The following is a 15942-nucleotide window of genomic DNA, read 5'->3' as shown; positions in this document are numbered from 1 at the left end:
TAATGTTTCCTTCTGAAGGTATTCCCACAGGTCTTGATGTACCTTCCCTATTATTCACTACTTTATCATGTTCCCCTAAGTTTGTCTCCCTTTACAGAACAACAACAAAAAACTTTTATCTTATACATGCAATTACACAAATAATCTACAAATTCTAAATGTAAATTCATGTAGAGGGCAAAGAAAGAACCTCTAAGACACTGGCATTCCTTTAATAGCTTCTAAGATGGCTATCAAAAATTCATTTACTTTATAAACTTAAAAATGTCTCTCTCCAACTGAAACTGTAAGTTGAACAGAACAAAAGGTTGCCATCACACTGGTACTGTACTTACTTGCAGGTCTTACTGCAGAATTTGCATGTCTCACACCTGGATTTCCTCAGATTCATGAAACTGACTGATATTTTCTCTCCTCCTCTTAATTTATTTATCTTAACACCAAAGATACGTTTACAAAGTACTGCCCAGGGTGGTTTTAACACTGTTAACAGATGCCAGGCACTTGAGACTTGCATACAAACATCGGCTGCACACATAGGTTAGACACAGCCAAGATTTAAAAGGGACAAGGAGCCGATTTTCACCTTTGTTGTGCCTTCACAACTTGGATATACATCTGTGAACAAGCTCTACACTGGCTTGGTTAATTGCTGACAGCATCCCCTTTGACAACACATGTTGAAGCAGGGGCTAACACCTCGTTTTCCTCAGTGTATTTATTTGCAGTGCAGCAGCTGCGCACCCAGTCATCCTCCAAGCAGCCAGCTCAGAGCCCAAGGGTGTCTGTGCAAGCAGCAGCTGCTGCAATTACCTTGTAAATAAAGCCCAAACTGCTGAGTTTCTTGAGGACTTTTTCCTTGCTCTCAAGCTGTTCAGCCACATCTAAATCACTGCAGAGATGTCGCGTAACAGATGCTGCTTCACCCAGACCCAGCAGGCAGAGCATCCCGCAGGACGAGAGTCTGAGCCTGAGCACTCTTGATAAAGTCCAGGGCAGTACAAAAGATGTAGCACAAGGCTCAACATGAGGATTCGCCACAAAATGCACCTTGGAAATGGCATAATGACTCGGCCTGCTGAGCAAGCGCTGTCCTCTGCCTTGGGGTGAATGAAGAAATTATGGGATGTAAAAATGTTTCACGAGACTGATAGCAAGAAAAGGAAACATATCATAATTTATTATATATAAACATGTAAGAGTTGAGTTCAGGGTCACTGAGGTAAATGAACTCAAGTATTTCTTAACATAAGTATTCAAAAATATTAGTCAGATCACCTTTGTCCATCACCATTTAACATCTTGAAGTTGTTATTTTAGAAGTCTCAAGATTTGTATTTGTCTTCTTGATTTTGTGTCTAAGTCTTATTTTGACCAGAGCTGAAATATCAAGAAAAATCAGCAAATCTGTCAAAACCTGCACAAAGTTATGGAAGCCAGCATTGCTGTGGGATCACATCAGGAACACAACTTCCCTCACTGTTAGTTGTCTGCATACAGTAACCCTTACCTACCATGTCTGACTCTTAATTTCTCAGAAATACGTATTAAATGCACATGGCAAATAAATGAGATTGACCAAAACTGCTGCACTGTACCCAGTGGAACAATATCCACCTGTTCTAAGACCACAGAACTTCTGAGGATAACCCTTTTGTTAGTGATCAGCACAATTGCAGCATTTGAGCCAGAATAATAGGAAGAAATGAAGAGGAGTATGTCCCAAGCAGCTGAAGTAAATTTTGAGAGATGCAGAAAAACACTCCTTCAACCCGTAATAGTATCTGGGTAAGTTCCTACCACCTAGAAATTAGATCAGTTGATGGAAGAACCTTGTTTGCTGTTGCTTAGACCTAATTACTCTCAAGTTCAAATAAAACCCCTCCTCATTTATACTCAGAGTTCTCTGACCTCCTTTTAAGAAACATTCCAAAAACAACATTTAAGTTCAGTGTCACCAGTGCAATAGAGTTTGTACCCTGCTGTGACGCTGATGAAGGGCAGAACCAGAGAATAGGCATGTACTTATCTGCAGCTAAGCAGCCATTTTGCATTGGTGGGTTTTCTCCTTTAAATCTTCCACAGTTTCTTTATTGCATTACTGTGTTATAAACTGCAGTTTAATAGCATTGTTTTTGTTTGTGTTGACTGTTCTAATGAACAGAATTCGATTACTGCTCTGCCACTGAGAGATTGAACCTGGCACTGGTCACCTATACCTCTGTCATTCATCATTAGTCAGCTAAAATGTTTTAATTGAAATAATGGCTTGAGACAATAATGCCTGTAAGGCATTATAGATAAGGACTGTGAGGAAAAAAAACAAAAACACCACACCACAACCATGGACCTGGGTCTGGGTGAGTTAAGGTGATACAGCATTTTTGTAGCTTTCCTCACATTATGGAAAGGTCAGGGGATTTTGCTCTTCTGAAGAATATTATCCATTTATAAATTGAAGGGACATACTCAGAATTTTAATAGGAGCACTGCAAGAGAGATAGCTAAGAGCACACTACTTGAAACAGTTCACAACAGGCTGGCACAACACTATCAAAAATGTTGAGCATGCACAAGGGAACAATAGTCAGTTTTCCTGCTTCATTGTTTTCTTCTCTGTAAGATCAGGTACACAGCACACAGATTGCTCCAAGAATTGTCTAGGTGACAATACTTCTGAAAAGCAAAGAGCTACAAGGACAATGAGCTACTGCAACTCGACAATACCTTATATTAACTTAGTCTCTCGCCTAAATCCGTATGTTTTCATGGGGAAGGTAACCTTTTAACTTCTCTAATTTGGGCCACCTTTACAAAGGTGCTTTAGATACCTCACTCAATCTCACGGAAGAAAGATATAAAAATTATAGTTCGGAACCTAAAAACATCATAGAGCTGCATGTCTGTAAATCGTCACTCTTGGTTATTCTCAATGCCTTACCTCCATGTGCTGAACAGTACAGTGAAAGGTATCAAAGCAACTCCTTATTTATGCACGTTGTCTGACTGTGGGAGGAGATACTTTCTCCTGCTAAGCAGCATCACTGTGCAGCAATGAATGCCATTAAAATTAGTATTATTGTCTACAACATTAGAGAATTAAAAAACAAAAAAACAACAAAAGAAACAGTTTCAGAAACCCCAAGGAGCAAAAAAAAGTCATTATCAAGCTGCCTATATGTTTAAAATATATGCTTACATAAAATATTTGTACAAAGGACATAACACTTCTGCCTGTGAGCAAAAATCCCCCTGCTCCAGCAGGGGGATTGGACTAGATGATCTTCCGAGGTCCCTTTCAATCCCTAACATTCTGTAATTCTGTGTTAATTTCTTTCTGTTAGCATTTAATTGTCTAGCTGAGGCAAAGAGTTTTTCTCTCTGAGCACTGGTTCTGTAAACTGTCACCAAGGTCAGTATGAGCGTCCCCATGAGTTAATGCAACTCTACATGAACACAGGCTCTAGTACCAACTTTCTGTGATCTCTCCTCCCTGACAGTGCTCCCAAATGATTCACTTGCAGTATTTATCCAGCAAAAACCCAAACAACAACACCCAAACAAACCACCACACCACACCCCAAAACACAAACACACCCACATTTAACACATCCTTTGTTACGGCCCCAGCATACATTGAAGAGTTAAAGTTGATTGCATTATTATTATTATTATTATTATTATTATTATTATTATTGTTATCTGTGGTGCAGTATTATCTCACACTTTCAATGTCAGGGCCTCCTTTGGCTTAGGTCTTCCTACTCAGCTAGTTTACAACCTTGGCTGCCTCAAAACACAACAGAGAGAAGAAACAAAGGAGATAAAGATAACTGAAAGACAAGGTAGTACTACAACAAACATACCATAACATTGGAACAAACAAACTTAGCACAATGAGCTGGCTGAGGCACTATATGGGTAGTTTACTAAAAGCATCCTTTTAGGCATTATTATTACAAAGAGATATACAAGCAAATAGAATATCAATTAGATTTACTCTGAAGAAAAGTTTTGCCTTCCAGACCCAGCAATGTTGGAAAAAAAGGCTAAGCTATGTCTGGAAAGTTTTGCATAATTATGCAGCAGTTGCCTCAGAAGAGAAATGCTTGTCTGTTTCGCTAAGTCTTGCATGTTCTCAAGCAAAGAATTCATTATTTTTTTAGTCCCCTGAGAAAAGTCAATGCTCAAAACACAAATATGCGAACTTAAAAAAATAAACAGACTATCATTCCCATATCTAGACATTAAAGAGTATCATGCAATTTCCCAGATTTCTCAGTACCTGATAACCCACAGGTATTGGTCTACAGGTCACTTCTCACAGCAGCTAACAAAGCCCCCAGCAGAGCCACCACGCACTCATTCCACAGATATCAATTTCTTTTCATGTTTTCCTTGATCTTCAGCTAAATGTTTTCACCCAGTTGCACCTAATAATTATGGATTTACACTGAGCATATCTCAGTATTACTTTCAAATATCCACAAAGCTGTGTCCCAGTGACACTCTGGAAATTCCTATCAGCACCATAGCACATGTATACAAGTAGGTAAGTGTATACACACGTGCACAAGCAGGCTAGATGCCACTAGCTTGTAAAGCTTACAAGGATTTGTGAATATTTTATCTATGTGAAGTGAAAAATGAAGATGAATCCCACCACTTACCAGCATCCTATATAATCACTTAAAATGCCAGCCAGCTTTTTGTTGATATCCCAAAAAGACCACTTCATTTATTGACAGGCAGCTCAGGATGAGCTGAGATATCAAAGGCTGAGGACATAGATGTCATTCAGAGAAGTGCAAAAGGGAACCACTGAATAAGGCAATCTCCAAGTGACTGTCTTCTCCCCATCTCTAAGTGCAGACAGGAGAAAGTTCAAGCTAAACACAGCATAAAAACACCAGTGTTATGAAAGAAAAAATGCTACCATTGGATTTGTACCACTCTGATATTATGTGTGAGGAAGAAGATAAGATGAAGGAAGAGTATAGAGGGGAAAAAAAAAGAAGTATCTGAGGTGTAAAATAAAATAGCTTACACTCTCTACTTTCCTATCTGTGCTCACTTTTTAGCATAACTCACTGATTCAGCCTCTGGCCAAGCTAGCCTGATAAAAAATCAACTCATATTGAAACAACAGAGGTGTGTTTCTCCAATATTTAATTCATTCAAACACAGATCTATCACTCAAGCAAACAGGATGCAAGTTTATATGCAAACTATCCAGATAATCATGATGCACAGTATGAATCAACTGCTTGATCAGCTGTTGCCATATGCAGCCAACCAACTAGACTGCATTCAATGTTTTATATATGAATTATACTATCAAAATAAAGACCAGCTAGCTGAGAGGCAGGAGTCTACATAGGCATCTTTCCTTCCCCACCCCCCTCACTCTCAGCTGAGTTCTAGGGTGGAAACCGAAAAACGTGAAGAAGTTGAAAGTAATATTTCTAAGATGAACAGGTTTCAAATTAATTAAAACTGCATGGAACTCTTTAACCACCTGAACCATGAAGTGACAAACAGTGGTCACCATCATAACCTAATCTTTGTGACCGGAAGATGCCAGAGGCTCTAATGAACCACAGCCAGACACTTCAGTGTCGAGCCAGTGCTAAAAAATAGCACATCTATGGTGTTTTGCCATATACAACTGTCACCAGTAGCAGCTCATGAGGTCTCAAACTTTCTAGACTGGATTATCCTCTCTTCTAGGGACGCTCTGCACTTTGTGTTCCTCCATCCTCTCCCCTGTCCTCTCTTCTGCAGAACTACACACAGACCTCCTACAAAAAGGCTGATGCCCATAATTTCCTCAAGCAGTTCCCTGTTCTCCATCCTCAGGAGCTAGTGCTCCTGATGCCTTCAGGAGCCCATACTTCCTTACACCAGGTCCATGCAGTAGAGTCCCATGGGTGGGTTGGGGACAGCAGCCCCACATACTTACTAGGAACATCTTTCTGGCAATGGGAGCAGCACAAAGAAAGACAGGGGAGAGAGGAAGAGATGTGGGAGAAGAAAAAGATGAGTTGAATTCCCTCAAACAGCTTTGTCCCTGAAAATGTTTCACTCTCTTTCTCCATGCGTGCCTGCTCTTCCCATAAATAATACTGACATGGTTTCTTGACTAAGTCAATGCAACTCCTCTGTGGCTCCAGGGGCACTTTCCAGCATCTGTTTTTTAGCTTATTCAGAACTCAGGATCTCCACAACTGAGATGTTGATGCTCATTCCTCTTTCTGTTCCCTTACAGCACTCCAGCCCAAAATACTGTTCATAATAATGGTTTGTGGAAAAAATACAGTTTTTAAAGGACTTCATACTGACATTACGTTTAAGGGAGCTGTTTGAATAGAAAATTGACAGGACAGAACAGGTTGCACAAAATACAAGTGCATGAAGGGGTTATTTAAAAGAACACTAGACTTTCATGGTTTCAATACCAACGTGCTGTAGCACACTCGCATTGACCACTAAAGGCAAAACAAACAAACAAACAAAGACAAACAAGGATCATACAACACAACATAAACCTTAGAATCAGTCCCTCAGGAAATAAAGCTAGTCAATTAGATGAAGGATCACATTTTGACAAATCATCTCACAAAGCAGCAAGAACCTTAATATCTAACGTAAGTTTACAAGGATGAAATAGGTTATCAGCCCAGAAAGAAAATCATGTTAAGTTCAAAAATGGCTATATAAAAAATAAACTATTGAAACTCTAATGAGATTAATCGAATTTCCTCAAGAAATTGAAGCCTGGTTGAATTACAACTGGTTTCAGAAACAGAACTGAGAACTTTTTAAGTGCATCCAGACATTCTCTGTAAAGAGAAACCAAAGGAAGGTCTGCTAGTCCGCTATGGCAGTGCCCAGCAAACTTTCCTAACCATGAAAAACTTCGTCATTTTATCAGTGCACACTATGAAGTACCTGCTACAGAACTGAGACAAAACACAAAGGCAAGCAACTGCTGTTCTACGAAGGGCAGTGAGAAAATATGGCTTTTTATCTTTAAATAACAGAACTACTTAACTACAGCTGTCAGTTGTGCTATAGAGAAAGAAATTGTGCCAGTGGGATATGTGCCAAAATCACCCAGATTGTTTAAACACACAGAACAGTAACTTCTGCAGAAGAAAAGCCTTCTCGATTGACTAAATTATGCATAAGACCTAATTCATTGTCATTAGCTGCTCTGTAAGATATGTAAATATAGAGCAAACTCTGCCGGTTTATGATACTACACACAGCACTGGAAGTTTACCTCTGGGACTACCAGGGCTGTGTAAGCCTGCATTGCTCAGGCTGCCTCCTTCAGTAGTACAAACCTGCCTACTTAGGTTTTTGACAGATTTCCCCATCTTTTGGTAAGACCACCTCCACTCACTCCCTAGCTGTCCTTCAGTCCTTGCATACTCCTGAGATCATGTCAGACAGCCTGAGCACACCCAGGATGGAGCCAGAGCAGTGGGATGCTCCTCACAGCCTCTGGGACTGTGGGCATCAGTATTTGGCCTGGACTCATATCACTGTGGCGATGAACATTTTGCTGGAGACTGACACCATGATCACTTGCTACAGGGGAGGAAACATGCTGAATTGTGTGTCTGTAAAATTACTGTTCTCCTTGATGGTGTCAAAGAGTAAAATCAACAAATCAAAATTCACAAGTACACAGAATGGGATCTTTTCGTAATCTCTTGATGCTACAAGAAAATTAAAGAAAAATGTAGTCAAGGAGAAGACACAGAGGATGGAGACAGAGGATGCATATGCATCCTAGCCTCATCTAGGTGTTCTTGCTCCAGCAGGTGGACTGGACTAGATGATCGTTTGAGGTCCCTTCCAATCCCTAACATTCTGTGATTCTGTGATCTGTAGTCAAGATGACCAAGTAAATTATTTTTAACCAAGTCTTCATGGAAGAAGAGCAGAAAATTGAAACACTCTTTCCATATAGTAACCTTCGATCTGCAAAATTAAAAGTATTCCAAGACAGCAAGTTTGCAGTGTCTATGTTAGCAGTCCAAACAGTGATAGGTGGGAAAGGTTTATCTTGCAGGGGCAAAAGGATGCTGGGACAGGAATTAGCAGGGCTCATTTGGAGAGCTTTAAGCTAGACTCGAAGGGGGATGGGGTTGTAGCCGGGCTTGCATCAGTGGGGCAGCACTCTAGAATTGATGAAGACTGGGAGGCCTCCCATACCCCTAGGGTGAAATCACTGTGTTCAGCTCATTCTCTGAAATGCCTGCACACCAATACACACAGAATGGGGAATAAGCAGGAAGAGTTAGAAACCTGTGTTCAGGTGGCATTTACAGAGACACGGTGGGACAGCTCACATGACTGGAATGTGGTCATGGATGGCTATGTCCTTTTCAGGAAAGACAGGCTGGCCAGGTGTGGTGGTGGAGTTGCTCTGTACCTGAGTGAGCAACTACAATGTATCGAGTACTGTCCAGGCACGGATGAGGAGCGAGTTGAGAGTCTATGGGTGAGAATTAAGGGGAAGGCTGTCAGGGGTGATACTGTTGTGGGTGTCTATTACAGGCCACCAGATCAGGGTGAGGAAGTTGATGTAGCCTTCTACAGTTAGCTGAGAGCAGCCTCACAGTCACAGGCCCTGGTTGTGGTGGAGGATTTTAACTTCCCTGATGTTTTCTGGAAGGACCATTTAGCCAGCCAGGCACAGTCCAGGAGGTTCCTCCAGTGCATTAACAGTAATTTTCTGTTGCAAATGGTGGAGGAGCTGACTAGGAGAGGTGCACTGCTGGACCTCATCCTCAATAAGAAGGAGGGTCTGGTTGAAGCGGTAAAGGTCGAGGGCTGCCTTGGTTGCAGCGACCATGACATGGTGGAGCTCAGGATCTTGTGTGGCAGGAACAGAAGAGGAAGCAGAATTGCAACCCAGGGCAAACTTTGACCTTTCCAAATAATTGCTACGGGAAATCCCATGGGCAAGGCTGCTTGAAGGTAAAGGGGCCCAAGATAGTTGGTTAGTGTTCAGGAACTGCTTATACCAGGCTCGAGATCAGAGCATCCTGACACGTAGGAAGTGAAAGAAGTGAGCCAGGAGACCTGCGTGGTTAAACAGGGAACTGCTGGGTAAGCTCAAGTGGAAGAGGAGAGTTTATAGATCATGGAAGGAGGGGCTGACCACTTGGGAAGAATATAAGGCTGTTGTCAGAGGATGTAGGGAGGCAACTAGGAAAGGTAAGGCCTCCTTAGAATTAAACCTGGCGAGAGGGGTCAAGGACAACAGAAAGAGCTTTTTCAAATACATGGCAGATAGAACTAACACCAGAGGCAATCTAGGTCCACTGATGAACAAGGTGGATGTCCTGGTGACAGAAGATACAGAGAAGGCAGAGTTACTGAATGCCTTCTTTGTCTCTGTCTGTTCTGCCGGAAGCTGTCCTGAGGAGCCCTGTATCACTGAGGCCCCAGAGGAAGGCAGGACAATGGAGGATTTTGCCTCGGTTGATGAGGACTGTGTTAGGGAGCAATTAGGCAATCTGGACATCCATAAATCCATGGGTCCAGACGGGACGCACCCGCAGGTGCTGAGGGAGCTGGCTGAGGTCATTGCTAGACCACTCTCCATCATCTTTGCCAAGTCTTGGGAAACAGGAGAGGTGCCTGAGGACTGGAGTAAAGCAACAAAGATGATTAAGGGAGTGGAACATCTCCCTTATGAGGAAAGGCTGAGGGAGCTGGGTCTCTTTAGCTTGGAGAAGAGCAAACTGAGGAGTGACCTTACTAATGTTTACAAATATATAAAGGGTGAGTGTCACGAGGATGGAGCCAGGCTCTTCTTGGTGACAACCAATGGTAAGACAAGGGATAATGGGTTCAAACTGGAACACAAGAGGTTCCACTTAAATTTGAGAAGAAATTTATTCTCAGGGAGGGTGACAGAGCACTGGAACAGGCTGCCCAGGGAGGTTATGGAGTCTCCTTCTCTGGAGATATTCAAAACCCACCTGGACACATTCCTGTGTAACCTCATCTAGGTGTTCCTGTTCCAGCAGGGGGATTGGACTAGGTGATCTTTTGAGGTCCCTTCCAATCCCTAACATTCCTTGATTCTGTGATTCTGTGCAGTAGTGTAGAACAGCAGAAGATCTGCAGAGTAAAACAGTTGTATCCTGAATACTCATTATCCATACTTTATCCATACTATATGCAAAACAGGGGCTTTATTTCAGACTAGCTGTTGTATCTTACAGGTTGAACATCCAATTAGGGGCTGGAGCTCAAAATGTGAGCTCCTAGACCATGACTTCCCATTTAGCCTCATGCAAAAAGGAATCTGATGCATATTCTCTGAGCCTGCTCTATAGTGCACACCATAGAGCAATAACTAGGATCAATCAGGAAATTTGCTCAAGGTACACGCTTGATCCAAATCAATACACTAACGTAGATGGATATCTACCAGCACCTGTCGTGTGATAGGTTCTAGTTGAGTGCTAGACCAGATTCTGACGAACTAAAAGCACCGCTGCAGGGAGTTGCTCAAGTAAACAACGAACTCAACTTTCTTAAAAGAATCCTAAGCTTCTTCTGTGTCTAATCTTGTTTGTCAAAAAACACACAATTTAGCAGTACAGATAAGAAAATGCTGTGGACTTCGCAGTTTGTAGTACTAGCATCAGCTGCCACCTATACATTTTGGTTCTCTACCAGTTATTTCAAAAAACCCAGGACTCCCTTGCACAAAGTTTTGCCACCCTGACTCACCTTTTTTTCGCCTCTTTTGCTGAAGAGACAGAATGAACTTTCCCTAACACCACTCTTTCACAATGGTTAAACAAACTAATGGAAAAGCTTTCCTTAATGATGCATTGCTTTGACCCTTGGAAAATGAGATGGCGTCTGTAGGTAAAACAGAAAACTTCTTATCAAATCAACTTTCAGACCAATTAGGACATATCAGTCAGTGAATTAGAATAGTGTCCCTGCTGCCTGGGCTACCAGACTATCTCACAACATAACGCAGCTGCTTACTGTCCTGTTTAATGTGTATTGCAAAGTTTTATTTGAAAAATCTAGAAGCAGAATGGTCAACTCCACCTACTTGGCTCATATTCCTTTGCAGTAGCTATGAGAGTAGTTGAATACAAAAGGAAGAACCCTATGATGGCAGATACAGAGACAGATAATTGAAAATATGAACGAAGATGTTAATCATGTAAACTGACAGGGAAATGCCCCAGATTCCCTTTGCCTGAGTGCATCTCAGAGAGGGTGGTATCCCACACAGTACTCCCACGGATGGGTCCACTCCATTTCATCATGCACAGCTATTTCATCCATACCCTTATTTTGTTTGGTTTGGGTTTTTTATTTGCTTGTTTGTTTGTTTTCTCTCCAAATGGGCATTACTATAGGACTATTAGATTGGTAGTGTTCTCCAAAATATAGTATCTCCTTTGGCAAACTATTTGTGCCACCAGTGTCTCAATTGATTAAGAAAATAAGCAAGTTTGATGACACAAACCTATAGTTTTCGCATAGATATTTCCATCCTCATGCTTAAAGAGTCCTTGCAGGAAAAAAGATAAAGCTCTGAGCAAAGAAGCTGTCATGACACAAGTTCCAGCTCCAGGAAGGCCTCTTACATTTCTGGTCTAAATATTCTTTAGTACCATGCATACTACATACAGTGTATGACAAAGTGATTTCTTGTAGCATTTTTAAGTCAGGAAATTTTCTTCTAAAGTATTTAATTTTAATCTACAATATTCCCTAAAATTTCAAGGACTTCAGCAGTTTTCCTTACTAAACCAAATCTATCCCGTAGTAAACCATCCTGTTCCTCAAATGTCTCTTCAGAGAAACCACAAACCATTTTTTTAGCCTTTAAATAAATTAATGAAGACTAATTATTAATAGATTTTCATTAAATAATGCTTAGATTAGCCAATTCTTTATTTTTCTTCTTTCCTTTTCAACAAACCAAGTGGAATCTTCAGATAAAACATTAGTCATTTCAGAGAACAGTGACTGTCAGGGTTGCAAAGGCCTCTGCGCTGCTATTCCATCATTAGGGTTTTTTTTTTTTACTCTTCAAATTTTAAACCCTACTAATTAAATCTGGATAGAAAATGGGCAGAACCACTGCCAAAAAGGGTCAGAACACTGCAAATGGACAGCTTTTACTAACCTAAATAAATAAATAAACAGAATAGAGAGAGTTGAATGGCACATCTGCAACACATTTGTTTGCATCCTCACATCAGCACAGCAACTCTTTGCTTCTTCTGTGCCTACCTGCTTTGCCTACGGCTGTCGGGGCTAACTCAAGCACACCTCCTCTGAAGGTTACATGAGGTTTGTGCTGTTCTACAGTCATGCACCAACTGATGCCTTCCTCACCTAAAGGCAGTAGCAGTAAAGACTCAGCTGGCTGCACCTCAGGCAGCTCAAAACCAGTGACTTTCTGAAGGAACGCACAGCAAAGAAGGAGCAATAACAAACCTAGTCTCCAAGGAGTGACCCATTTTAAAAATCACGTACTTCATTTTCCAGTGGACAGGAGAAGAGATTTCTGCAGCAGTTTGGCACATCAGCAGTTTTCAATCAGAGCAAGGAGATACAAAACCCTACTTTCATCACCTGGCTGCAAGGTCAATGATTTACAGAGAAGCGTGTTGGTAAAAGGTAGAGGTGAATCAAGAGTCATATGCAGTAGGTAAAGGAAAGTGACTGAAGAGAGGTGTTTAGTCATTAGTAATTTTTGTACATGTATATTATTCCAGCCTCTGTGTGAGGGCATGAAATCAGAGTGTTTTGGAGAAGATTTAGTGCAAAAGGAAGCAAATACACAACAGGTTCCTTACCACCACCCTGCCACTTGCCACTGTCTGTGAGCAGCAAAGAGCGAAGCACACAATTTAATATGACATAGCACTGCTTCTCTCTTCCAAGTGCTGTTTCAAAAACACATGTGGGCTACGCAGGCCTGCAATGATTATATTCCCATGGCAACCATGAAAAACAAGGCTATATTAAAAGCTGTTACACTAACTCTTTCACTCCAACTCATTCAACAGAGGGAACCTGTAGCACTACTCCTGGACAAAAATACACCCCTCCAAACGTTTCCCTTCGGAAGGCATGAATAGATAGTTACCACTGATTAATTCTCTGTAGTCAACTTTCACTGTGAAACACAGGGCAAGTTAAAAATTGGCCATAACACTGTACAGAATAAATTGTGCTTTATAGAAAAGCCATAATTAGTTTTTGCTAATCACAAAACATACTTGAAACATTCAGTAATTATTTGGCAGTTTGTTATCTGAGAATCCTCCTTAGGAAATAATGCCAAATATTTTGCTTGCTACATTTTGTATGGCATTCAAATTGCACACTGCATACCTTGATGTAATGGTTGAATAGGCATCTAGATTTATACATATAGTGAAATTAAAAGTTATATGAAAAAAGGGTTAATAAAACCATGTTTGGTAACACATATCGAGTAATCTGTTTGCAGTTTGACAAGAAATAGTACTTGGATCTGTGGATGCATACATACTTACTATGCACTAAGGAGATTTACATACAGCACAGGAGCTATCACACTGCATACCTTCCAACATTAACAGGCCAAAACCCAACTGTTTGATATGTCAAAGGCGCAGGAAAAAAAAAAAAAACAAAACCAAACAAAACCAACACAACCACTACTGCACATAGACCATTTATTTGGACACGTGCATCTCAGAACGAAACACACAAAAGAGAGAGAGAGAGATTCACTCTGGGCAGGCCCAGTGTTCTTCCAGCCAGGATTAGATTAAAAACACCAGATTTCCACCCAGTGCAACAAGCCTTCCAGGTCTGCTGCCCATTTCTGCCAGGATGCTCATGCTCTCAAATCCATACCTGTGCTGAATGAGGAACTAGACATTTACTGCACAATTCAGCTGCTTTCAGGCATTTTTCCTTTATGCTTCTACATGTTCTAAACAGAAGACACCCCAAAATTTAAATTATCCTTTTGTGACAAAGGGTCTCTGTATACGTGAGGCACATACAAGCCTCACCTGCCCAAATCTTCAGGGCCTCCAGTAAGAATTACACAGGTTCAGGAGATGCTGGAACTGGACAGCAAACGAACCAGAAAAATAAAATAAAATGAAATAATGAAAATAAATAATAAATAAAATAAATAACTAATAATAAAACAAACAATAAAAATAATAAAATTATAAAACAGATAATGAACTAAATAATAAAAACGAATAGTTAAATGGTAAGACAAATAGTAAAATAAACAATAAAACAATAAAAGTCAAACATTAAAATAATAAAATATTGCCTGCAACATGTGTCATTCAGCCTGAATCATGGGTACTCTATTCAGCCAGCTTTACCGAGCTGGTTGGAATGCACTCGCACCTCGGGCTTCCCGGAGGACACCCGCTCCGGACAAGAAGGCGGCGAGATCCAGCCCAGACTCTATTCCACAGCCGCCGCCGTAGTGCTCCGTCCGCCACGCCGGTACTGCCACCTCCCCCGGGCCGGGCGAGCCGGTGGCTGTGCGGGGCGGTGGGCGATGGCACCCAAACCGGGATGCTCGGCGCCTCATGGACTGACAGTACCCCCCTCCGTCCCCCAGGCCGCTGCACCCACCTGAGATGCCACCCCCGACCACGATCACGTCGTATCTCTCGGCCATAGCGCTGCCCCCGCACCCGCCTCTCGCTCCCTCCGGCGGTGGCTCCGGTCCGGCTGTCGCGTCCCTCGGGCGGACCCCAACAGCGCTCCGCCCCACCGGTGGGCGACTCCTCCCGCCACCCCGTGCGAGGCCGAAGACTGGCGGAGACGCGCTCAGCAGCGCTCCCGAGGCTGTGAGGACCCGGGCGGGGCCCGCGGGGTGAAGGTGCGCAGTCCACCGGGTGAGGATGCCCAGCCTCCAGGACGAGCGAAAAGAGGAAAAGGAGAAGGCAGTGGTCCTAATTTATTTGTCTCTAGTCTGTTCACATTTTCTTTGATCACTTTTAGTTTTCTGAATGTGAGAAATTAACCAATATACTTCCACACTTGAACTGAATTACTTTCTGAGGATGCTAGTCTCAAGAAGTAGTTAGTACTTATGTTCATTTTGATAGGGTCAGCAATAAGCTGCATTGCCATATGTAATATGTTTAATGCTTCAGATATTTTATTGTATATGAGATTTGGGTCTCATTTCATCACTGTAGTTACGAATATAGTAATTGCATTTAGGTGCTGTATCTGGAACTGCAGTCCCAGGCAATTTTAGACATTCAATTCTATTTTGTGCTGCCAAAGTCTGCTTTGATCAAAACCAATCTTTTGCTTTAAAAAAATATGAAAATTTGTGAAGAAAATTTACAGTTCCTCACCCCATTATTTTTCTATTGCTCTCATTCCATATCCTAGGTGTGCTCTCTAGATCCTTGCCTAGCTGCTTGCTTACTCTTTCTGTTTACTTTTAGATGTGATCTCTTTCTTGTTAAGGTCATATATGTATCTACTTCTTACAAGACAAAGTAGTCTAATGAGACCTTCTACATTTTTACTTCTATTATTGCATTTCTGTCTAGAAGATATGTGAGGACAAGAACCTTTACCTCATTAAAAGTATCATAAATATCTCACTCTGAAAACAGTTTTTCTGAGTGACACTTGCCCAGCCTGATGCAGTGCTATATGCTTAATAACTTATAGGGAGAAATTCCTTATTTTTGAGAGAAGTGCTTAATGGAGAGGAGAGAAAGAGGTCTCTCCAAACAACCTGAATAAAAAGTTACTGGGACACTAATGAGACTGAATTAACAGAAGATGAATTAACAGAAGGTTTTTAGTTTCTACTCAGAAATACATGTTCTTACTCTGATTAAAAGAATACCTCGGATTTTGAGGATGGTGAAATCAAACCCC

At 41.5% G+C, this 15942-nt stretch overlaps 1 protein-coding gene across 1 annotated transcript in view; it reads right to left on the bottom strand.

The window, feature by feature from the left end:
* The window catches only part of MAOB (monoamine oxidase B), a 56058-nt gene extending 41200 nt beyond the window's left edge, over positions 1 to 14858 (bottom strand). The window contains exon 1 of the mRNA XM_065860385.2: positions 14668 to 14858. Within this exon, the coding sequence (XP_065716457.1) occupies positions 14668 to 14713 (46 nt within the window). The 5' untranslated portion in view covers positions 14714 to 14858. The remainder of the gene's footprint in view (positions 1 to 14667) is intronic.
* Positions 14859 to 15942: the final 1084 nt, after the last annotated feature.

This window comes from Patagioenas fasciata, chromosome 1 (assembly GCF_037038585.1).
Source record: "Patagioenas fasciata isolate bPatFas1 chromosome 1, bPatFas1.hap1, whole genome shotgun sequence".
Classification (NCBI taxonomy): Eukaryota; Metazoa; Chordata; class Aves; order Columbiformes; family Columbidae; genus Patagioenas; species Patagioenas fasciata.
This window is presented reverse-complemented; position numbering and strand designations above follow the sequence as displayed.